The sequence below is a fragment of the Aquarana catesbeiana genome, linkage group LG08 (assembly GCF_042186555.1).
Source record: "Aquarana catesbeiana isolate 2022-GZ linkage group LG08, ASM4218655v1, whole genome shotgun sequence".
Classification (NCBI taxonomy): domain Eukaryota; kingdom Metazoa; phylum Chordata; class Amphibia; order Anura; family Ranidae; genus Aquarana; species Aquarana catesbeiana.
This window is the reverse complement of record NC_133331.1, coordinates 40,440,752-40,467,128: the sequence shown is the minus strand read 5'-3', so window position 1 is coordinate 40,467,128 and position 26,377 is coordinate 40,440,752. Positions and strand designations below refer to the sequence as shown.

The 26,377-nt window shown below is 42.6% G+C and overlaps 1 protein-coding gene across 1 annotated transcript in view; it reads left to right on the top strand.

Annotated features, from left to right (window-relative positions):
- The window catches only part of DOCK1 (dedicator of cytokinesis 1), a gene marked incomplete in the record, with an annotated part of 633,434 nt that overhangs the window by 497,327 nt on the left and 109,730 nt on the right, over positions 1 to 26,377 (top strand). The window contains 4 exon segments of the mRNA XM_073595735.1: positions 570 to 718; positions 20,566 to 20,651; positions 20,829 to 20,985; positions 23,683 to 23,723. Coding sequence (XP_073451836.1) covers positions 570 to 718; positions 20,566 to 20,651; positions 20,829 to 20,985; positions 23,683 to 23,723 — 433 coding nt within the window.

The window sequence follows — 26,377 nt, the reverse complement described above, 5'->3', positions numbered from 1 at the left end:
TCTTTGCTGTACTGCAGGAAGGTTGCAGAGAGTTGTGTGACAAGAGGCTGCAGTGCTTAACTGCCACAAAAGATGATATACGTAAACGGAATAGACTTTCATGCTTGAGCACAGTTGCAACGTATCATTAGTAGCTCATTCAGGGATTTATTTATTGCCTGATGGTTTTTCTTTCACAATTTCTAAATAAATGACACCTAAATAATTTCTTCCTGCTAAATTGAAAGGTGTATAGCGTTTTCTCCAGCTAGGCATAAAGAAGAGCTGCCCCAAGCACTTTCTCTCCCTCTCTGTCTGATTTAATCCAGACAAATGTTTAAAGTATATGCAAGTAAACGTGCCTGGTTTTTGAAAGCCTTTCAAGTGCTGCTTTGATTCCCCCTTGAATAGTTGTCTGGTAATTGTACTTATACACTGTTTAAAATATAATAATGCAGCTCTTTTTCTGAAGGTTATCTACTTAAATAAGGATAAATTCAGAGGAGAGAAGCAGAATTTTACTGACGTATTTCTTCATCCTCTGATGTTTGTGAGGGTTCTGATATTGGCTGTTTTGTTTCCCCTTAAAGGTCAGCACAAAATCAAATTCATTCCTGAAATGGTTGGCCCTATTTTGGAGATGACCTTGATCCCGGAGACGGAGCTACGTAAAGCCACCATTCCGATATTCTTTGACATGATGCAGTGTGAATTCCATTCCACAAGGAGCTTTCAGATGGTAAGTTGAGTTGCCTAGCACACTGGCAATGAATGGAATTGAAAGCTGAAGTTCAAGAAAATGGCACACACCATTGTAATGCATATGTGGGAGCTGCTGTACTTGTTTATTACTCTTTATCCCATCCTAAGATTTGTATAGTTCTTCCACCTGGCAAAGTTAGCTTTGTGACCCGTATTTTTTCTGCTACAGTTAAAGTGGTTGTGTAAACCCTTACATATACCCAGTGAAGTGGCTGGCCTCAGGTGATACACAGAGATTAAACAAATCCTCCTTCAAAAGTGTTTATCTGCAGTCCTCTTTCCTCTACATCCTCCCAAACCACACATTTTACACAGCATTTCTTAGCTTCCAGAAGGCTGGGGTTGGAGGTCTGATCTCACACACTGTAGGGTGGAGCATGGGCATAGCATAAGGGGTTGCAGGGGTCACAATCGCAACCCTGCCCCTAGCTCCAGGGTGCCCCCTGCAGCCTCCCTGTCTTATTATCATATCCTCCACAAAATCCAGCTCCGATCTGCCCTAGGGCCCCACAGCCACGCTCCAGTACTAGGCTTGTACTTTGCCGTCCACACCCCTCTGTTCCCATTGGCCGGGGAGAAGCTGTGAGCCATTTTCTGAAAGGAGAGGAGCACGAGGTGAGAACAGCTCGGGATGGGCAAGTGTCTGTGCTGTGTGCTGGCAACATGGAATGGTAACCGAGCTCAGCGAGGCAAGAGGAGGAGAGTTCTGTCCTGTAGCCATGATGGGACCGATGTCACTGGTGAGGTATGACACTGCTCAGTGTCTCCTAGTTACCAGCTGGGATTCTCTGTACCCCCCCCACTCGGGAATGTCTACTTACCCCACGTCCCTGACAACTGAGGAAAAGACACACACCTCCGGGAGGTGACCTTCCCCCAACACCTGCCAGCACTGACAGAGAGAGAAACCTTCACAAATTGATAAAACAAATCCCTTAACACCTCCTCGGGGGGGGGGGGGGCTGAAGGGCTGCAGGCTCCAGATTTTGTGTCACATAGCTTTGCCCTCCCAGATCTAAGTTGCCCCCCCAAGACCCCCTGACCACCCCCTCCACCCTGCATGCTATGCCTGGCTGCTGAGCTCCTTTCCCAGTACAGGGGGTCCCCGGGTTACAAACAAGTTAGGGACTGTAGGTTTGTTCTTAAGTTGAATCTGTTTGTAAGTCGAAACAGGTACATTTTTTAAGTGTAGCTCCAGCAAAAAAACTATTTTTAAGCTTTTTGGATAGCATAGGGAAGGGTTAACACCCCTGTAACATTTGTTTTGCTGTGTGTGCCCCTGTTCAGAAGATTTCACCTCACTTTCTGTCCCAATGACAATTGGATTTTGAAAATTTTGGATTGTTGTGGAAACGAGCCTTGGTGATAAAGCATCAGTGGAGGTACCTTTTCCCCATAATAGCTCTTACAGGAGTGAATTTCCCTTCCTAGGGGTAGATTTCCTCTCACTTCCTGTTGTCTCCCTCTGTTTGTAAGTAGGAGTCGTTTGTAAGTTGGATGTTTGTAACTAGGGGACCCCCTGTACAGTACTCTATATTGTTAAATGAAAGCAGTGGTAACACTGCGCTAACCCAATGTAAAAAACACAAAGCTGCTACACACTCTATATTGTTCCTCCTCCACAGGGCTGAAATCACATTCCTTTACAACACAGCGTTAGCCATGATCTTCACAGGGTGTATCTGCCTACTGCAACTACACTGCCGTTCTGACCAGAGAATTTCACAGGTCAGAAGGGCAACATAAAAGATACACCCTGTTAAGACTGACATACTGTGTGTAAAGGAATGTGATTCCAGCCCTGTAGTGTGTGTGTGGGGGGGGGGGGGGGGCTGTATACAGTGCTGGGATGGGTAAGGAGCTCTGCCAAGTGACCTGCCAGGGGGTCCCTGTCCTCTGATTCTCCAGCGGTGATCCCTGTTCTCTGATGTAAAGAGGAACTCTGGGAACTCAGAACTCTCAAGCCACTTTGAGTATCTTTGCGTGCGGTAGATGTATCTGTACGCTTGTTGGACGTAGTGGGGGGGCGCCCAGGTCAACTTTTGCATCAGGGCCCACAAGCTTCAAGCTACGCCTCTGGGGTGGAGGTCTGATCTCACACACTTGTAGGGTGGAGGTCTGATCTCACACACTTGTAGGGTGGAGGTCTGATCTCACACACTTGTAGGGTGGAGGTCTGATCTCACACACTTGTAGGGTGGAGGTCTGGTCTCACACACTTGTAGGGTGGAGGTCTGGTCTCACACACTTGTAGGGTGGAGGTCTGGTCTCACACACTGTAGGATGGAGGTCTGGTCTCACACACTGTACAGCATAGAGCAGTTAGCTGAGTGTAATCTGAGACCTGAGCAGTGGCGGCTGGTGCTCCATTTTTTTTTTGGGGGGGGGGGGTCGGCAAACAAACGAAAAGCCACCCCCTATCCCCCCCCACACGCGCTCGGTCCATCAGTCAAACCAAGCCCCGCCTCCCCCCACACCCTTTTGCTCGGTCAATCGGCGAACCAGCCATTAGAAACACCCCCCCCCCACCGTCTCTCGCTCGTCTGGTCACCAGCCCCGCACGTACCCCATCTTGGTCGTGGCCAGCTACCCCCTGCGTCTCCTCCTCCTCAGGGGCTTCTCCCCGCGCCTCCTTGGGGACCAAACAAGCGGAGCTTCCCCTTTTAGGTGGAGCTCCTCTTTATGTAGTGCAAAAGCCTTCTATACAAGATAACATAACTGACAACTGAACAGCTTGTTTAGGTAGATGCTTATATAACCTATTTTTAGTAAGTCCAAGGAAGATTATATGAAGAATGTACATCTGTATCTGATTGTGATGTATTTAATGTGATGAACATGTATGTTTTTTTTTTTTCTACATGGTTGTTTAGCAATAAATTGCCAATTTCACGCTGCGGGCTTGTATAATGGGTTTTTGGTGAAAGCCTATTACCTGGCAGGGCTTTAAAATAAGGATGAAAAGTAAAGGAAACCCATGCTGATACAGAAAGCGGATAAAAACCCCATTTAGAGAGTGTTTCCGGAGGGAACAGATTCCAAGACCCCACACCGGAAGGCTATTGTGCCGCCGCCCACTTAGCCATTTACTTTCCTTGCAAATGTGGTCCATTATATACATAGATGTAATGTTAATAATATACATAGATGTAATGTTAATAGGTCTTTCACATAAGGCAACTTTTTCATTATATGGTCCTTGACCTCGTGCACAATGAATTAAAATGATAAAATAGTAGGGACATAGCATTACATAGATATGAAACTAAAATCGTAATAATAGTTTCCCTTTGCAAAAGGGTTATCCCTGCATTATGACCCAGAGGATTAATTAAGGTTGCACTCTGCACACTAGAGAATGTAGACAGAGCAAACACAATAGCTACATGACTGTTACTGTGTTAAAGGCCTCTGTGCCTTTCTTCTGGTGTGTACAATGACATCTTACTGATCTCCCACTCACTCCCACGCTTCTGTGCTGCATCTCAGCGAGTCAGAGCATGTGGACAGGCAGCAGCTTCTATCTCTTCTTAATACTCCGGCTTTTTCTTCCATCTTTTATATAGAAAAAAGTATAGACTGAATTAAGTCTCTCTGAACTTGTTGCTCTAACAGTCCTTTTTTTTTAATATAAATATATATATATACATGCACCTCCAGCAACCATGCTAGTTCATGAGATTGTTATATAGCATTCTCAGCTGTCTGTCAATGTACAAGCAAGCAGCACATGATTATTGGTTAAAAAAAAAATGTGTATTTAAATGGCACTCTCAAACTAAAGAATTCAATAAAAATTTGCAATTGTAATCAGCAGTTCGCTGTTTTGAGAAATTCACAGTTTGATAACGATCTATAATTGGCAATAGAGCTGAAGTATTTGCTAGACATACTGCAAATGTTTCTTTAGTAGAGGAAAAAAAATTGCAGGTTTTGATTCTGCATAGTCTTCCCTTTTTTTAATTGTACTGTATCGGGAAAACCTTAAAGTGGAGTCCACAAAACATTAACATTTACTTAAACTATATTTAAAGTGGTTGTAAAGGCACAAGGTTTCTTACCTTTATGCATCATATGCATGAAGGTAAAAAACCTTCTGTGTGCAGCGCGCCCCTCCCCCCCAAATACTTACTTGAAACCCCCCCTCGATCCAGTGATGTCCTCGAGAGCCTTGGTTCTCCAGGGACACTCACTCCTGATTGGCTTTTGGCAGGAGCGGGAGCCATTGGTAAGTATAACATGTTTGTTATTTTAATGTAAAAAAAAAAAGTGTTTAGTAACACTTTAACCACTTCGCGGCCACGCTATAGCTGAAAGACGGCTACAGCGCGGCGCTCAATTGCTGGGAGGGCATCCCTGGACGGCCTCCTATTTACATACCTCCTGGCCGCGCAGCGGGGGAAATCTGTGTTGCCCGTGTCCCTTGGACACAGCCAATCACAGATCGTGCTAAATGGCCAATCACAGCGGCCATTTAGCACTCGATCGGAGTGTCCAATGAGAGATGATCCCATATGTAAACATATGAGATCATCTCTCATCGCCGGCTCTCCCTCCTCACACAGAGACAGCGTGTGAGGAGGGAGAGCTTCTGTGCTGCAGCAGGAGTGAAAAAAAAATCAGGTACATTAACACAACACAGTGCCATCTGTCCCCAGTGCCACCTGTCAGTGTCATGTGTCATCAGTGCCACGTATCAGTGCCATCTGTCATCAGTGCCACGTATCAGTGCCATCTGTCATCAGTGCCACGTATTAGTGCCATAGGTCATCAGTGCCACATATTAGCGTCATCTGTCATCAGTGTCACATGTCATCAATGTGACACGTGTCATTGTCCAGGGCCTTCAAAAGTGTAATAGGTAGTCAACAAGTTAGAGGTGTATTTTATGCTCCTAGAACACGTGATGGTGCTCCCTATATGTTGGGCCTCTCTGTGGCCAGGCTGTGAAAAAGTCCTTCACATGTGTTATCGTAATACTCAGGAGGAGTAGCAGAATGTATTTTGGGCTGTCATTTGTGGTATACACATGCCATGTGAGAGAAATAACCTATTACAATGACAATTTTGTGGGGGGGGGGGGACCTTAATTTTGCAAAGAATTGTGGGAAAAAATGACATCAAAAACCTCACCTGCATCTTACTAAATACCTTGGAATGTCTTCTTTCAAAAAAGGGGTTATTTGGGGCGTATTTGTACTTTCCTGGCTTGTTCTGGTCGAAAGAAATTAGAGAGGCCACCAGTACATCAAGTGTGATCAATTTTTTATGATTTGCACCACAGCTTGTAGACTCTATAACTTTCACAAACAGCCACTAATTTGGGTTATTTTTACCAAAGATATGTAGCAGTATAAATTGTGGCCAAAATTTTGTCACAGAAACTAAGAAAAATTCTTTTTTTTTTTCAAAATGTTCTGTCTTTTTTCATCTATAGCACAAAAAATAAAAAACCCAGAGGTGATCAAATACCACCAAAAGAAAGCTGTATTTGTATGAAAAAAAGCACAAAAAATCATTTGGGTACAGTATTACATGACTGAGTAATTGTTATTCAAAGTGTGAGAGCACTGAAAGCTGAAAATTGATCTGGGCAGGAGGGGAGTTTAAGTGCCCAGTTGTCAAGTGGTTAAACCCAAAACTGTGTTTTTGGGGTTTCTTTTCAGTTTTGCATAGAGTAGAAAATGGTTAATATCCCTGGCAGTTTTTTTAAGTTTGGTTTCTGTGTCACATTAGGCAGACTTCATGGAGACACAACAAGAAGTGAGATGAAGTATCTTCAAAGCCGTACACTGTTTACATTTCAGCCAGTTCCTCATGAATTTCACCACTAGGGTTGCCACATTATCCCTTTAATCCAGGACATACATTAATTACACAGGTTCTGTGGCTGATTAAGGTGGTAATTAAACTTGGTTCCTTATCTGCATTAAATCAGCCTCAGAACCTGTGTAATTAATATGTGTCCTGGATTAAAGGGATGATGTGGTAATCCTATTCACCACCCATTAAGAAATTTCCTGATGAAGTTTAATTAGTGGTTGGCCTTGTCAGCTCTGGCTGTATGTTTAGGGTCGTTGTCCTGCTGGAAGGTGAACCTCCACCCCAGTCTCAAGTCTTTTGCAAACTCTAATGCCGCGTACACACGACCGGTTTTGCCGTCAGCATAAACTCTGAAGGTTTCTCCGACGGAATTCCGCTCAAGTAGTCTTGCATACACACGGTCACACCAAAGTCCGACCGTCCAGAACGCAGTGACGTACAACACGTACGACGGGACTAGAAAAAGGAAGTTCAGTAGCCAATAGCTTCCGTCTCGTACTTGCTTCAGAGCATGCGTTGTTTTTGGTCCGTCGGAACAGCGTACAGACGAGCGGTTTTCCCGATAGGAATTGGTTCCGTTGGAAATATGTAGAACATGTTCCATTTCTAGGTCCGTCAGAATTTTCGAAAAAAAAAAAATTCCGATGAGGCATACACACGATCGGAATAGACAATGAAAAGCTTCCGTCGGACTTTATCTGTCAGACATTCCGCTCGTGTGTACGCAGCATAACAGGTTTTCTTCTAAGATTGCCCTGTATTTGGCTCCATCCAGCTTCCCTGTCCCCGCTGAAGAAAAGCATCCCCACAAAAAAAAAGTTCAATTTTGGTGTCATCTGACCAGAGCACCTTCTTCCACATGTTTGCTGTGTCCCCCACATGGCTCCTCGCAAACTGCAAACAGGACTTCTTATGGATTTTCTTCAACAATGGCTTTCTTCTTGCCACTCTTCCATAAAGGCCAGATTTGTGAAGTGCACAACGAATAGTTGTCCTGTGGACAGATTCTCCCACCTGAGCTGTGGATCTCTGCAGCTCCTCCAGAGTTACCATGGGCCTCTTGGCTGCTTCTCTGATTAATGCTCTCCTTGCCCGGCCTGTCAATTTAGGTGGACAGCCGCGTCAGTTGTGTCATACTCTTTCCATTTTCAGATGAAGGATTGAACAGTGCTCTGTGAGATGTTCAAAGCTTGGGATATTTTTTTTTTTAACCTAACCCTGATTTAACCACTAAGCCACCGCCCACCGTCATATGACGGCTGGACGAGGCTTCTGTTATTCTGGGAGGACGTCCTATGACGTCCTCGCCTTCCCGAGCCACTAGGGGGCGCGCGCACGCGCGCCCGCCGTGTCACTCGGGACCCGGTGCGCGTGCCCGGCGGCCGCGATGTCCGCCGGGCACCCGCGATTGCCGGGTAACACAGCAGGAGCGTGGATCTGTGCATGTAAACACAGATCCACGTCCTGTCAGAGAGGAGAGGAGACCGATGGTGTGTCCCTTGTACATAGGGACAGCGATCGGTCACCTCCCCCAGTCAGTCCCCTCCCCCCACAGTTAGAATCACCTCCTTAGGTAATACATTAACCCCTCGAGCGCCCCCTAGTGTTAACCCCTTCCCTGCCAGTCACATTTACACAGTAATCAATGCAATTTTTAATAGCATTGATCGCTGTATAAATGTGAATGGTCCCAAAAATGTGTCAAAAGTGTCCGATGTGTCCGCCGCAATATCGCAGTCACAATAAAAATTGCAGATCGCCGCCATTACTAGTAAAAAATAAATAAATAATAAAAATGCTATAAATCTATCCCGTATTTTGTAGACGCTATAACTTTTGCGCAAACCAATCAATATACGCTTATCGCAATTTTTTTTTACCAAAAATATGTAGAAGAATACGTATCGGCCTAAACTGAGGAAAAAATTTGTTAAAAAAAAAAAAAAATTGGATATTTATTATAGCAAAAAGTAAAAAATATTGTGTTTTTTCAAAATTGTCCCTCTTCTTTTGTTTATAGCGCAAGAAATAAAAACCGCAGAGGTGATCAAATACCACCAAAAGAAAGCTCTATTTGTGGGGAAAAAATGATAAAAATTTAATTAAGGTGCAGTGTAACACGACCGCGCAATTGTCATTCAAAGTGCGACAGCGCTGAAAACTGAAAAATGGCTTGGGCAGGAAGGGGGTGTACGTGCCCTGTATTGAGGTGGTTAAACTTCTCCATAGGTTTATCCCTGACCTGTCAGGTTTCTTCCATTGGCCTTCATGATGCTGTTTGTTCACTAACGTTCTCTAACATACCTCTGAGGGCTTCACAGAACAGCTGTATTTATACTGAAATTAAATTACACACAGGTGGACTCTACTTACTAATTAGGTGACTTCTGAAGGCAATTGGTTCCACTAGATTTCAGTTAGGGGTATCAGAGTAAAGGGGGCTGAATACAAATGCACGCCACACTTTTCAGATATTTATTTGTAAAAAAATTTGAAAACCATTTATCATTTTCCTTCCAATTCACAATTATGTGCCACTTTGTGTTGGTCTATCACATAAAATCCCAATTAAATGCATTTACGCTTTTGGTTGTAACATGGCAAAATGTGGAAAATTTCAAGGGGTATGCATACTTTTTCAAGGCACTGTAGAGTGGATAGAGAATCTTTTAGATTCCTCCATCCACCAAAAAAAGTGTTTGTGTATGTGGCCAGCCTTTGAAAGTGTTTGCTGGAGTCTGCACTGAAAAATGCCCCCTCTGTTTCTGTTCTGATGATAATTTGCATTTTCAGTTTTGACAAAAAAGATGTTTTTGTGGTTTGGTAATGTCGACTCACATGCTTCTTGTTTGTTCATGTGTAGTATTAGGTCCTAGTGTGGTTTTTTTTTTTTTTGTCAAAGTGCTTTCTGTTAATTAATAGTGTACAGGCAGTCCCCAAGTTACGAACACCCGAGTTACGAATGACTCCTACTTACGAACGGCCTGAAATGCCGGCCACTTGTGCTCCACCCTGGTCCTGGATACCTCCGGACACATCCCATACTGCAGTACTTACATGTACTGCATGGCCAGAGGAGCCCCAGATAACATAACAAGCGCCCAGAACATCCCACATCCATGCACAGGCTGACGTTACACTTATGAATGCAGTGTTGCGACTTACGAACAACTTCAGCTTACAAACAAACCTACAGTCCCTATTGTGTTCGTAACTCGGGGACTTCCTGTATTATTTCAAATGAGTCGTATTTCCTTTTCTAGTCTAGGCCAGGCGTGTCCAACCTTTGCCCTTCCTGGCCCACATTAGAAGAAGAGGAATGGTCTTGGACCACACATAAAATACACTAACAATAAGGAGAGCTGATGAGCAAAAAAATCGGACAGATCAAAAGTTAACTATCACTGATATAGATAATGTACCTGAGTAATAAAACTGCTGAACTTTTTTATATTTTTTATAATATTTTTATTATAAAAGTAAAAGAGGGTAACTTTAAACTAGTGTGATATTTGGCACTGTTTTTGATAAACAAATGCATCAATATCTGGTTTGATGGATGTAGTAGCAAGTCTCATATTTTGGTTTTAATTTTGCCCTTCATGTGTTTCATCTTTGAAAATAGTTGCTCACAAATATAGGTGCTGCTAAAAACTGAGGACATGAATAAAGGTGACCTTGACCTTATGTAGCAAATAAAGATTTTCATGGGATTTAGAATTCTGGAGTTGCCGGCTACATTTTTCTTGGAGTTGCGTTTTCAATGGTTGGAGGCCATTTGAGCCAGAGCACCCAGTAAAGGACTCCACCCATAATCTATTAGGTGTGTTCCCTGTTGTGAGCGCTGTCTTTGTGCTTCGCTTTCCTAGTGGGATTGGGTAGAATGGGTGATTTTTCTTTGGGTAGATCAAACTTATAAAAGTCCAGCAAAGAGAGAGTGTCCAATATTTCTTAGGCCGCATGTGTTGGTGAGCTGGCAAGCGTAAACACATTTTTACAAAAAAATCCCCCCAAAAAATCAACAATTTAAAGTACCGTAAGTTTACGATTTTGTGTTGGGCCACAGGCTGGACACACCTGGTCTAGAGTATGATGCACCTTATTTTTTGTCATTCTAATTCGGGATATAGGAGTGAAAGTTTGCGGGTTGAATCAAATACTTGAATTGTTTGAGATTCTTCTGTCAGTTTTGTGAGCAATTAGCAATGTCACTTTAAAGAATAGCTATACCCAAAAGTTTTTTTTTGTTTTTTGGATAGACTGGAGAAGGACTAAAATGCCTGTCAGGTTTAAATGCTATCAAGGCTAGAGAGATTTCCCCCCACTTCCTGTTTTAGCGGACAGGAAGTGAGGGAAAATCTGCAACAGGGAAACAAACTACAATAAAAACCTGAAACAGGTTCTAGCACCCCCCCACCCACCCAATTTAAAAAAAAACAAAAAACTTTTGTTTCTGCATGTGTTGCTGTTCGAGAGATTTACCCTTCCTGTCTTGGGGACAACATTTTTACTGGACTTTAAAGCGTTTTTTACCCAAAAAAAAAAAGGGGGGGGGGGGTCCTTTTCCTTCAAAGCCTGAATAACATGTATGTACACTGGGTTAGGGGGCCAGAAGCAGCAGGTGTTTATATCGGATGACTCAGCAGTTATACAATAAACTAGGATTCTGTCAACTGTTAGGTGGAGGACAGGCTCATTTCACACATAGATTCCCTATACACACTAGACCCCATCATCTTCTGAGGGGCAGCTAGGTTTTAGAGAAGGTAGAAGGGTGAGGGAGGGTACCATTAGGAGAGGGTTGGCCCAGGACATCTGGAGTGGGGGGGAGGTTTCCTGGGTGAGCTGTGGGGAGGAAGGAGGGGGGGGTCGGGGGTGACCTCTGTGATGTTGTGGCCCCCCCCCCCTGTGGGTGGGGGGGTTTCCTTGTGCCACATTGATACAATTTTGATATATTATGTCCAATAAATTGATATATACATTTTTTAATTGGTAGCCTTTGTAGGTGAATTTTTCCCTGTGTGGTTTTGTGCACAGCATATATTTTAAAGCTGGAAAAAAAAATAGTTTTCATCTCTGTAAATTACTGTGAAGTATTATTTAGCCGTGTGCAGCTCCAGAGACCGTTTTCAGACTTAGCAGAAATAGCTGAAAGGCTTAATAAGTTTGTGATGGAAATTAACGGTCTAGATCCAAATGTAAATGTTCAGTGTAGATATATTGTGAGCCGTTCGAGAATCCTAATGCAGGTGAGTAAAGAGCAAGTGCTTAATAATTATTGGCGCATAGAGCATTTAAGCAACTAGAACTGTACTCATTAAGTTTTAATGGAACAGAGACCTTAATGGTTTGGGAGTTTTGTTGTTCTGCTATTCCCCAGCAACTTGTAAGTTGTAAAGCAACGCAACAATAATCGTGGATCGGCTTTGAACTCTGGCATTAGTGGATCAATTATGACTGTTTATAGTGGTTCCACATGTAGTAAGACCGTGCCCTTGGAATTAATTATTTTTAGTGTCTTGCCCTGCCATTATTAAATGTCATACTAGGATCACTAAAGGCTTGATAAAGTATAGTGGGCTTGGTCTTGAACTGCAAATTTGGGCCTCATCATTTGGACATAAATAAAAAAAAAATGATGTTCCATAGAGCAGTTATTGTATTTATATAATTGGTCTGAAAAAAAAAAAAACACCTGTTCATAGAGTTCAACCAAAAGACAAAAGCATATACATTCAAAACCTGCATCCTCAAAACTCTAAATCAGAAGTTAATCCAGAGGAAGGCAAAACAAATAAATCTTTATCAAGTATGCATTTTAAGTGGCTCTTTAATTGGTATTAAACCCCAAAACAAAATTTTAATATAGCTTATCAATCCCTAAAGTGACACTAAAAACTTTCTATTTCTAAAATTAAAAGAGAAGTCAGGTTTGCGTTTTTTCCATATTCATACTTGCCTAGGTGGATGCAGCATCGGTCCCCCGGCGCCTCTACACTGAGAACCGAGCGATCGAACATTGCCGATGGCTCGGTTCTCCCAGCTCCCCGAGTAGAGAGCTGCTGACTGTCAATCAGCAGCTCTCCGCTCTGCTCCCTTCTCACTCACCGGAGCGCTGAGCTGAGGAGGGGCGGGGAGCGTCTGTCTCAGGCTCTCAGCGGCTCGCTGAGAGGCTCAGACGGGTGTCAGTCCAGGCATCTGGCGGATCCTGACTTACGTTGTCAGTGCCTGGACTGATTTCTGTGACTAAAACGAATTGCACTCCTGTGATCCATAGGAGAAGCTTTGGTTGGACTTCTCCTTTAATAAAAGAGGTTATACTTGACTGCTCTGTGCAATGATATTGCACAGAGCATTCCCTTACCTCCTCCAAACGTTTTGTCAAGCCAGGTGATGCCAACAGGGCCACCCATAGCTCAAATTTCAGCCAGTGCAGCAGGAAGCCTGTATATGGCCAGCTTAACTAGAGTGCTTACTCACACACTTGCAACACCAACCCCCCCCCCGTAACACAGGCACTCCATATCCTAAATTTAAAAAGTAGCCCAATGTAATGCATACCTTTAGCTAGGTCCATGCTTCTTATGGCTACTGGTGCGTTGGAAAAAAATATATGCACATCTCTGCCCCCATTCAGCACAGTTTCATTTTGCCATCAGTACCTGGAAGATCATAGTATTATAGTTGAAGCTGAACCCAGGAGCCCTGTGTTGCAAAGCAAAAGTGGTTTTCACTAAAATACCACGCTGTCTAATTGTTTCAGCACATTTCTTTACATTATTATGTAAGTAACAGAAGAGTTTGATCAGACATTGTTTCATTGAGATAGATCTGATGGATGAGCAGCTCAAGGTAGGACTGCACAGGCCAATATAAATATTCAAACAGACCCTCTAGCAAAAGAGAGAGTAACCAGATTGCCTATCTGGACCCGCGTTTTCGCCTTCAATGGTGTAGTGAAGATCTAATATGTTTTAGCATTAGTTTATTTTACAAAGGATACAGGGAACTGTCCAGAAACACAAGAGGTCAGAAGAGCAGGCCAGTGAAAGAGGCCTGTGGGAGCATATCCGCAAAATCCGTCCTTAGCCATTCAAACTGTGAACAATTTATTCCTCCTTTTGCCAATGGATGTGCGAGCACTATGGAATAATAATAATTAAAAAAAAAAAAAAAAACCTCATGTTCTGTCTATTTTGTATGTATCCAGTATAGTGCATTGGCTTATCTCTAAGGTCACAGCCTGAGAACAGCAAAAGGTCAAACCGCCAGGGTGCGATACCCCTTCTCCCCTCAATACTTATCTAAACTGATATAAATATCTCAGTTTCAGCTAATTTCTGCTTTGAAAAAAGGTCAAATTTATGATCGTATTTAACATACTAAATTAATCAACTGCACAATTCTCCTGAAAGGTTGTAAGCGATAATAGGTAATATGTAATTATGGGAAGAGATAATGATAGTAATTTTAATTAAAGCCACATCCTGTTTTCTGTTCTTTTAATTATGCAAATTTTCCCAAAAACTGAAATGCAAAAAGAGAGAAAAAAGGAATATGAAAGTTAAGTAAAATTCTACAAATGTCTGCATTATTTCTTTATATGTTGTTTGAGGTATTTGCAAACCCCGCCTGGCTTTTCTGAAACCACTTTAAAGTGAACCTGTCACAATTTGACATATGCTGGAATTTGGATATAGCGTTTTAAAGCCCAGCTGATGTTCAGCTAAATAGATAAACCACCAAATTTCGGCGCAGGTGAGACCAGAAAAGCTGCTGGCAACAACACAATTGGATGGATTGTGGACCGTGAATATAAGCATAGAGTTGCCGTGCTGAATTATTAAAACACGCAAATAAAGTGACAGAAAAAATGCATAACCAATGTATAATGAAAGTTCATAAATGGTTCATAGTGGTGAAAATAAAGTGCAAATCACAACAAATGTATAACCAATGTATAATGAGCGTTCATAAATAGTCCAAGATGGTGAAAATTAAGTGCAAATCACAACAGTTCTTTAAAAGTGCATCAAGCATGGATAAACATGATTACTCCGTGAGTGAATTACCCAGATGTGCCGCCACCGAAAAATTAACAAAATGCCTCCTTACCAGAAACACTGGACTTTAGATTGTAACAGTCAGAAATGCTTGATAAACCCAAAGACAGGAAGTCCAAGTGCTGCCCCTTCTTGCATTAAGAGGGACATAGGCTGTGCCTGGGCACACCTTATCACTCTGCGTGTTGCCAGTTTCCCTTGCTTCCCATCTCTAATAACTCACATTAAGATGAATAAAATCCAGCATGAAATAGAACATACTGGTTCCCGGGAAACAATTGCAAATCTCACAGATCCGGCATACGTGGTGACATCACAGACGTAGACTCTGCCCTACATGTTTTATCAAAAATTATGTCATCGGAAGCATGGCCGTGGTCATAGCGTTTCTGACTCTTATCATCTAGAATCCAGCTTTATTGATAAGGAGGCATTTTATTAATTTTTTTGGTGGCGGCACATCTGGGCAATTCACTCAAGGAGTAATCACGTTTATCCATGCTGGATGCACTTTTAAAGAACTGTTGTGATTTGCACTTTATTTTCACCACAATTAACTATTTATTAATGCTCATTACACATTGATAAGACCCCTATCACACTGGGGCGGTTTGCAGGCGCTATTGCACTAAAAATAGCGCCTGCAAACGGACCCGAAACAGCCGCTGCTGTGTCTCCAGTGTGAAAGCCCGGTGCGCTAGCAGGACGGGAAAAAAAGTCCTGCTAGCAGCATCTTCGGAGCAGTGAAGGATCCTTCACCACTCCTGCCCATTGAAATCAATGGGGCAGCGCGGCTATACCGCCGGCACAGCGCCTCTGCTTAGGCACTTTGCGGTGGTTTTTAACCCTTTCTCTGCCACTAGCGGGGGTAAAATCGCCCCGCTAGCGGCCGAATACCGCCGCTAAAATGACGGTATAGTGCCGCTTTACGGCCGACGCACCTCCCACCCCAATGTGAAAGGGGCCTTATGCATTTGTTGTAAATCCGCTAAATACATACCTAATCACCTCCATGCTGCAGCATAGATCTGATGCTGCAGCTGTCCCCCAGTGGCTCTAAGCCAGAGAACTGAGCAAGTACATGACCGCTGATCACTCAGCTCTCTGTCTGCTTGAAGTGGAGAGCAGAAATGGTCAGTGATTGCTCTCCATTGTGCACCTCTAGCACTCACTGGAACGCCAGGCTGGACGGGGCGGGCGCAGTTGGCTTTGGTTCTCAGCCACACAATGAGAGCGAAGCCAGCTGTCAATCAGGCTGGTGGATCCCGACAATATGGTCAGGAACCTTTCAAAGCCTGCAGCGTCTGCTGATTCTGGATCGCAGGAAAGCAAAAATAAGTGCACTCATGTGACCCACAAGAGCAGTATGGTCAAAAAAGCTATGCACGTTCTTCTCTTTTTTCTAACATTTTTAATTCGGTTTTGGACACAGTTCACTAAAAATATGTCATGGACCTGAAAAGATTGCAGAAAAGGGAAGTTACATGACTTCAGTTTTAAGGAAAGATTGACCGAACTAGATTTATTCACCCTTGAAAAGAGTTTGAGGGGGTATATCATTATCCTGTATAATCATCTAAATGGCCCTTACAGAATATTCATTGGAATGCTGTTAACTTTACAGTTGAGACAAAAGACATGGGGGGCACTGTTAGTAACAAGAGGAACAAATTGAACCTCTGCATGTGGAAAGGGTTCTCAACTGTTAGCTGTGAAAATGTAGTTCCACAAAAATGGGTTCTAGGAATCGTGGTTGATTACTTTAAAAGTGGCAAGTGGTGTTCCTAAGAATGTAACATATTAATGTCTCTTAATCGCTAAAAAGAATTGACATTATCTTGTTTGCTTTAGGGTTTTGCCTCCCTCAGGATCAGCTGCTGGTTTATAGTTGAAGATGTGGGCTTTGTTTTGATGGATCTACATCTTTTCATTACTGAACTATGTCATTGCTATTAACCTTTCTACAATGTATGTATGTACTAGAATGTAAAAAAAAAGTAAAGGCATACTACAGGTTAGCCAGGCTGACTTAAGGGATCTGTAATGTGCATGTCACTTTATAATTGTAACTACTTACAGAACTCAACTCCAAACCATGGGGGTTATTTACGAAAGACAAATCCACTTTGCACTGAAAGTGCCCTTGGAAGTGCAGTTACTCTAAATCTAAGGGGTAGATCTGAAATGAGGGGAAGCTCTGCTGATTTTATCATCCAATCATGTACAAGCTAAAATGCTGTTTTTTATTTCCCTTGCATGTCCCCCTCAGATCTACAGCGACTTTACTTCCAAGTGCACTTTCAAGTAAATAACCCCCCATGTGTAGAAAAGTACCTACGGGCATGTTACATTTATAACAAAAACGGCGAGTCATGCAGATCCTTATTAGGCTTCTAATATCCTTATAAACCATTGTAATCTAAGTTTCAGGCAAACAGCAAAATACACACATATAAGGGAGCTGTTTTACCTGCCAGGGGATGTGCATTTTAGTCCAGTTCTGAATTTTTGCACAGCTCTACCACTCAGAAAAGCCCTGTTTGAACGAAGAGGTAACCTGGTTTTTCTTTGCTGCATTTTAGATAAACCTACAGGTCTTGCTCCTCCACTAGCCTGTGATTGGACAGTGAAAAGAGAAGCAGGAACCCGATGAGATAATCTGGGTCACTCTGCTCTCCCCTCCTATCAGCATTCTACTTGCACTGCAGCACAACTGACTGGCTCCATGTGCTGCTTTTTACTCCCCCAGTCTTAGCCCTGTTCTACAGAGACTGCAAGAGGCTGATAGGAAGTTAAAGTGTTTGTGAACCCTCACATGTACCCAGTGAAGTGAATAGCCTCAGGTGATACACAGAGATGAAACAAATCCTCCTACATAGGTTTTACTCAGGGCCTGCGCTACCAATAGGCAAGGTAGGCGCCAGCTTAGAGCACACATCAATGGGGGGGGGGGGAGTGCGCTGGCTGCATGTTGGCGGTAAGGAGTGATCACTCCAGCCGTGCTGCTAAACAGACTGCCAAAGAAGACCGACACAGACAGAGAACAATTGGGACTCGGGGAGAAGGGGCTGCCGCTTCCTAAGATGACTGCCCCTGGCCCTCCTTCTGCTCAGGTACATGAGACGGCGGTGCTGCTGTGCAGACTGAGCTCCCTGCACTGCTAGTTCCTCACCCATGTGACTCTACCTTCCCCTTCCGCCACTTTCATCCTTAGACAGCAGGTAGAAGACAGAGGATGGCAGGACCTGTGCAACTTTTCAGGTTAAAAAGCCTTTGGTTGCTAGGGGCGGTCCTAGCAACCAACCATCTGTTAAATGGAAAGTTGAACAGCTCCTGCCTTTTGCTCAGACATGCCACATCCTCTGTCTTCTATCTGCTGTGTAAGGTAAGGGAGGGGACATTGACATAAAGGGGACTGTGTTGCAAAGAAAGAAGGTAGCCGTAAAGGGGACCGAGATACCAGAAAGGCGGGGACTGTGAAAGGGAGTGGGGTGCAAGTAAGGGGGAGGGGGAACAACTGTAGAAAAGACTGGGATACAAGGAGGGGGGCTGTGGATGGGACTGGATTATGAGGGGGGCTGTGGAGGAGACTGGGATACATGGAGGGGGGCTGTGGAGGAGACTGGGATACAAGGAGGGGTGCTATGGAGAAGACTGGGGTGCAAGGAAGGGGGGCTGTAAATGGGACTGGGATACAAGGAGTGGGGCTTTGCAGGGTTCTGTGGTGCAAGTAAGGGGAGCAGCTATGAAGGGGACTGGGGTGCAAGTAAAGGGGGGTTTTAAAGGGCACTGGGTTACAAGGGGGGCTGTAAAGGGGACTGAGGTGCAAAGAAAGGTGGATGTGAAGAGGATTTGGATGCCAGGAAGGGGTGTGGAGGACACAGATGTAAAGGGGGAAGGCCTGTGATGTAAGGAGGGGGGCTGTGATGTGAAGGGGGGGAAAGGAGGCATTGATGTAAATTGGGGGACTTGGATGCAAAGAGGTCTGTGATGTAAAACGGACTCTGTATTGCAAAGGGGTGCTGTATTGCCACTATTTGTCTTCAGGCCGGGTCCAGAGGTGCAGGTGCGGACCACGGCTGAAGAAATTTGTGGAGAGGCACCGCAAAAAAAACTCCACCCCTGCCACCTCTACCCTATCCATGGGCAGGGTAAAGAAGGGGGGAAAAGGGGCAGAGTCCATCGGGCAGCAAAATTAGTTTTTGTCTAGGGTGTCAAAAGTCCTTGCACCAGCCCTGGTTTAACTTGTTTAACTGAAGTCTTCTCTTCCCTACAACCCTTCCGAATGATAAAATCCTTATGCATCTGTGAGGAGTACAGAGAAGGAAGTAGATAACTGCAGTTAATAGCTCTGAGACACTGTGTGAGAGCTGATTGAGGGAAAGGGACACACCTACCCTCCACATAGGCAGACGAACCAAGGAACATGCAGATCTGTATTCTGAATAGACAAGCTCTGTGTTTATCTCCCTCCCCGACACAAATTTTTGGCTCATGTGTCGGAAAACTTCTCATGCTGATAACAGAGGAAAGAAGCACCAGAGAGAAACTTAGAGCCCTAGAGAGAGACAAGTAAACACTGCACATATATGTGCTTAACTCAAATTCCATGACCAGGGTTTACAACCACTTTCAATTCAAGGATTTTTACTACTTGACGAAAGAAAAAATGTAGAATGTGATAATGAATACAGAGCTGGATTCATTTGTGTCTGTTATATCTGCCTAGAGTTCAGCTTTAACCCTTTCGCCCGCCAGGTCCGTACGTCATGCAGACCTGATAGCGGGGGGTATTGCACACAATCCAAAGGCTGCAGCATTGTGTGTGAAACTGACAGGTAGACTCCTGTCTGTCAGGTGAGAGCATTCGTGCAGCGGCGCTGCCGTCTGATTGCTCTCACATACCCCCGGTTCCGGTGCAACCCCCTGCCACCGCACCCCGCTATGCTTACCGGGCCCCCTAGCTCCATTGTGGGTGTCAGCGGCTGAAATGGAAGGAGAAGAACGGACACACGTCTGCTCTCCCCCCCCCCCTTTCTTGTGACCCGGAAAGCGACATCTCTGAAGTCACTTCCGGGTCAAGCTCTCGGTGTCCCCGGCTAACTCAGCCGGGAAATAATGTTTTGCAATGTGATCTGCATTGCCAAACATTTAGTGGAGCACAGGGGAGAGATGCAGGTTCTTAGACCCTGCATCTGTTAAAGAGAACCTGTCACCAAAAAAAAAAAATCACATAGGGGACAATGTGTGCAAAAAATTTTTTACACATAAGCACATAAAATCCCCCCCAAAATAATTTTGAGCCCCCCCCCCCACATACACACAGGCACAAAAGTAAAAGCCTGCGTCGGGGAGCCTACGCATTCAAGCGTTGATTGCGATACACGTTACATATCGCCATGCACTCCAGAGAGAGAGCAATAATTCTAACACAAGACCTCCTCCATAACACTAAACTAATACCTATAGAGGGCTTTCAAAGCATCGTCTATAGAAAATATAGGGTACTGAAGTTTTACGCCATTTCACGAGCACACAAAAATGTAAGGTTTGGCATCGTTGGATATTTATTCTACCAAAAATTTGTGTAATTTATTGCGTTTGTTTGCCCTAAAATTTACGTTGGTGTGTTTTGTACTGAAATTTTGCGTTTCCTAGACCCATGCAGTAATATCGTGTGACATAAAAAATTGGAACTATCACTATTTTATTCTCTAGGGTATCTGCTTTCAGAAAATATATAATATTTGTGGGTTTTGTGTAATCTTTAGGTCTAAAATTATTTTTTAAACATGCGTGCAAAAAAATGCAAAAACGGCTCTGGCAGCGAATGGGTTAATGGTGCATTATCTTTCATTAAATCGTTGACAAAGGTTTGTAGATTTTTTTGTATGCTGTCAGAACATTTAAACTTTTATTTATGCTCTGTGTCTTTCAGTTTGAGAATGAGATTATCACAAAGTTGGACCATGAAGTGGAAGGTGGGCGAGGGGACGAGCAGTACAAAGTGTTGTTTGAGAAAATGTAAGTGTTGATTAACCGCTAAGCTTTAAACCCAAGTATAGGCACAGGAGACAATAACAAGCAAGCCGTGAACTTTACACTTCATTTATAATTAACATGTGTTAATGAAGCGCAGGGATTAAAATAACATTCAGGAGCCAGATTGATTTATTTATTTATTTTTTTTACTTATTGCAGACTCTTGGAGCACTGTAGGAAACATAAGTATCTGGCAAAGACTGGAGAGACCTTTGTGAACTTGGTTGTTCGCCTGATGGAGAGACTGTTGGACTATAGAACAATAATGCATGATGAGAACAAAGAGAACCGGATGAGCTGCACTGTCAACGTTCTGGTCAGTGTGTACTTCGAAGATTCAAGGAAACACAGACTTTCTTAATGCCATGAAATCCATTATAATGACTTAGATTTGTCAATATGTCTTACACTGGAACTCCAGCATAAACTTTTTGTTTTTCTGAAAAAGTAGAAAATGTGTAGAATTTCTGATTTGTGTCACTGTTCGGAACATATTCCCTCACTTCCTGGCCTGGCGTCCATACAGGAAGTAGAGGGAAAGCTCTCCGGTAGAGACACAGACAGCCGTACACGTTTTGAAATTAAATATTTCCCACTCTTCAAAACAAAAATTAAGTTATGTTATTTTATGTGTGCCTGTTGTTGAGATTTCCCCCCACTTCCTATCACACTCAATAAGTGGAGAAAAATCTCCTGGACAGGGACATAAAAAAAAAAAAAGATAATGTAAGGTTTTAACTCTTCACTATGCTATTCAAAACTGAAACCAGAGCATACATTATATTGCACTTTTTTTATTGTTATTTTTAAAATCATTTTGCTGCAGTCCAAAAAAATATTAAGTCTTCTAAAGGTCTTCCTTATTCCACTCTCTCCCATATTTTGTAGACCTTTTAAGCCTACTTTGCTGAACTAAAGGCAAAACCTTTTCTTTAGTTTTGAAGTGGAGAGGGATTAGAACACCTGTCCGTTTGTATTGCTGTCTGTGCCCCCATTAGGGAGATCCTTCCTCTTTGTATTCTGTTTACCTTTAGCATTAAAAGTGAAAGTAAAAGAAAATCCCAAATTTTGAGTTATTCCCAGAAAAGTAATAGAGGAGAAATCCTCCAATGGTGGCACAAGTTCTGGTGACCTGGGAGTCCCCAAGGAATTTTATTAATTTTCAGGGATTTTCTCTCACTTCATGTTTGGGGGATGGTGTGCAGGAAGTGAAGGTAAATCTGCCCAATGAGGCACAGATAGCAAAAAATTAACCAACAGGAGTAAAAACCCTCGCTTTCTCTATCCAAAGTAAAATATAAATCTGCCTATAGTTATACTTTAAACATGCATTTCAAATATTTTGAGATACGCCCCCTTTAGCCAAGCAATCAACTGCCATAATAGTGTGTATTCACTAGACTAGTGGTCTCCAAACTGTGGCCTGCGGGGCCAGATGTGGCCTTTGCTTGCCTTTATCTGGCCCTTGAGTCATTATTCCTGTCATGGACACCAGCAATAGGGCACTATTCCTCCCACTGACACCAACAATGGGACATAATTCCTTCCACTGACACCAACAATCGGGCACTATTCCTTGCACTAACCCCAATATTTGGCCACTATTCCTTGCACTGACACCAAAAATGGGGCATTGTTTACTCCCGCTAGTGTGAACTACAGTAAACTGGTCCTTTGTTAAGAATATTTTTAGACCCTTGCACTAGACCATCTTCTTTTTTTACCATAAGCAGGAATAACAACTGAGAGAAGATAAGTGATTTTAGTGCAGTCTTACTTTTCAGCCTGTTTTTAAACAATGCTTGTATTTTCATTTGGTATTGATTTTGATTTCAGTCCTTGTATTTCTAGTTGCTTGGTTTCTGGTCATTGCCCAAAACTAGAACACAAAAAAGGAGGACTAAAAAAAAAAAAAATAGGTGAAATGAATAAAAACAGGCTCTTTGTTTTTCATACTGTATGTCAATTGACTGTAAAAAGGCTGGAGCTAGCAAGCAATAGGGCCTATAGGGCAATAGTATGGAAAGGGAAAAAAACTGGTAAACGGTAAAGCTCACTTAGACAGCACAGCAACATAGCTGGATTCACAGAAGAAAAATATTTCCCTCCAGCAATAAGAAAATTTTAGTTATTAAAAAAAAAATCAAAGACTGGACTAAAGAGGCAGGTGGGCACGTATATTTCTTATGCTTATAATTTGTAACCTGTATTTTTATATGATGCCATTTATGACGCAACACAACCACCTCCCAAAATTTTATTTGGGTTGTGACTTGACAAAAGGGCCACCTACCTGATTTCACTACTGCTACCTTACAAGAGACCATTAAGTAGCAAGAGACTAGTATTGCCCAATTCAATGTTTATAAATCGCCACTAACACATTTTAAAGAGCCTTTTGAGAACTTCTGGCACATCACAATAGGAGTTGAGGACCTTTTGACAAGTTACAAGAGACTTGTAACTTGTGAGATATATTGACCAGTTCAAAGAGGCTGCTTGGGAATTCTCATGTGGCATCTACAATACTCTAAAATAAACGTTCTGAAGAAATAGGCACCTAACCTGAATTGGGTCATGACAGTATTGATCAGCAACCCACATTGTGGGCAGAAATATGTATTTTTTCTTGTACAATACCCCTTTCCATATTTTGGGTAAGCAGTGGGGGTACTCTCCCATTACTTCTAGTCTGTTCATGTACATGTGAAGGATGTGGTTCCATACTCCCTTGTGTGTGTAATAAGAAGATGATTGATGAACAGACTCTGGAATACAGACTCATAATCCATAATCCAAAAAGCAAAACCCCAGTTAATGCAAAAAAGAAAAGTTATGAAATCAATCTACTAAAATACAATCATTTAAAAAAACAGACTAGTTCTGAAACAAAAGGCTTCATATGCTTACCTAATAATATTTTTACTGAACAAATGCAATTCCTACTAAATCAGAGAAATAGAAGGACAAGGAATGATAGCTGAAAGTAATATTTGTTATCTTGTCTTTGCAGAATTTCTACAAAGAGATTGAGAGAGAAGAGATGTATATAAGGTTTGTAATCCTTCCATTATGAGATCTAATATATTGCAATTTTACTTTGTGAGATTTTAAAGCCATTACTGAGTTCACTTAATGGCCATTACAACTGAGGAATGTCATCTGGACGGGGGATTTCATGAACCCCACGTATAATAACCATATTGGAGCACATGGAAATATCAATGCTGAATTTAAAAAGCTACCTTTTGTCATATTCTATATATACAAAACTAAGAAGATGAAAGCCAGAATGCACTACGGAAGCTGAGTTCTTATTTTTTGTGACTCTCTACAAGTAAGTTTGTGCAGATAGAGAGAGAGATGTGTGCATGTTACTTTTAGTAATAGGAAATTTTGTTAGTGCTTTCATCGTGCCTTCGCCCTTGCTTCTTTCCCTTGCACTGCTGACATTACCCACCAACACCCCACAAGATGGCAGTAATGCCTACTTTTGCAGTGGAGGATAGAGTTTGGTGACTGTTCTTGCAAAGAATTGGTATGCTTGTATTGCTTGCCCCCAGTATGTGCATACCCATTTACGTTGCTGCCAGCAGGACTGTCTGTATCCTTAGGCAATATACAACACTTACAGTATGTTGCGACAGAAAACACATTTCCCGGTTCCCTCTTGTCACTTCTCGCTCTTTAAACAGTAGCTCAGTAGGACCTGTATCCATAAAGCAGAAGACAAAGAACTAGTTATGAGGTCACTGAAGATGACCTTTACCCCATTACTGAATTACACCAAGCCCTGTTCCACACTGTGTCTTTGGGTGGAGGTAACCATCCTAGTAAAAACAGTTTTCTTATGTCAGGGCTACTCATCTAATGACTTTTGGGCTAATGATCAAGAAGCAGCAGGGCATGTGGAAAAAGCACATATCTGCAGAATGAATAAAGAAGAAGCAGGAATATTCTTGCACTGGATTTTTGTACTTGTTGGGTTGTTCAAAGATAAATATGAGTTTCAAGAAGAAAAAAAAGATATTCACCTAGGTAGATGCAGCATTGATCTGATGCTGCATCTGTCCCCTACCACTTTTAAGACTGAGAACTGAGTGATCAAAGACTGCTGATCACTCAGTTCTCAGCCTTCAGTGAGCAGAGAGCTGGTGGCTGTCAGTCACCGGCTCTCTGCTCTACCTCTCCAGCGCTCACCTGGAGCGCTGAGCTGTGAAAGGGGGAGGGTCGAGAGGGGCTCGCTGAGAGGCTGAGCCAGCCACCAGTCCAGGCATTTGGGTGGATCCCAACCATATGGTTAGGATCTCTTCAGAGCCTGGACTTGCTTTGTGATGTCAGTTGACGGCAGGCTTTAGCACTCCTGAGACCAACAGAAGTATATCCAAAATGGCTTTGGCCCTATTTCTCCTTTTTAAAGGAGTAAACCATTGGGAAATGTACAGTTATTGCAAAGATGACTTTACTTTTTTTTTTTTTTTTTTTTTTTTTTTACTATGTTGACCCCTCTACACATTAAATTGTCTTGGTGCCACAAAGAAGGCATTAGAGGGTCAAATGCTCCTCCATACCTGGAAATACCAACTTTTCTCTTTTTTTTTTTTTTTTTTTTTTTGGCGTTCCCAATAGCAGAACCGGGCATCAGGAGCACAAACAAAAGGTGCCGTGCTGTTAGGGAGGAAGTACTATATTAAAATATACTTATTATGTGCCCTGTGTGGGCAGAGCACAGGTTTTAATATTAATCAAATATTCATTCTGTATGTGTGGAGCTAGAACTGATTTAGTAAGGCGCTTGAACAAAATATGCTGTGTAAAGCATCAACTTGTCTAAACAGACTATCATTTTACATAAATGTTATTTTAAGTTACAGTTCTGTTTCTTTTCATATTCATTGTATTATTTGTATCCTTGCGTGTAGATAGCTGAACAAATGCACTCTATGTATGAATTTCATTTTCTTCCATTATTGTAGCTTCAATAGGCCTTAGCGTTTTACGGCAAAAAGAATGCATGCATTACTGTTTCACCTTTCCAATTTGTGGCTAGCTGATTACACAGTTACTATGTTTTATATTATTGAAAATGTAATAACGGAAGCTTGTTCTTCCTGAAGCACAAAAATGAATATATCTGCCAAGTTCAGAAAGCATTATGTAACCTAATAGCGGGTGAACTTTGCTTTTAAAGGACTGCAATATGTGCAAATTGTGTGCAGAGATGCCCGTTTAGGACTTTTCTCTGGCAGCATTCACCTGGTGTATGGACTGTTGCCAGCTTTTCTGTTCGATGGTTAGCTGTTCTGATTGTTTTTAGGTAGATCTGCCCCCTGCATGATGGTGGAAGTTGCCACCTCCTTGGCCTGCATCTTTTATATTTGCCCATCACTAAGCATGGCCAAATTTTTAAGGGTCTATTCACACTTGTGCGTCGCAGCAATGCAAGTTTCCATAACCCATGCTAATGTACCTGCTCAATGTCCAGTGTGTTGCAGTGACATTCATCATGAATGGCACCCCGGTGCACTATACAGTTGAGTGCAACGCATAACCCATGCAGTGCATCCTACCATGCTTTGTGGTATGCTACTTTAAAAAAAAAAAAAAAAGGGCCATGCATGTATTTTTGTACAGAGTAGTGTATTGGCAGCCCATTCATAATTAATGTATTGCCTTAACACTACTTGTGTTGACGTGTAAAAAATGTT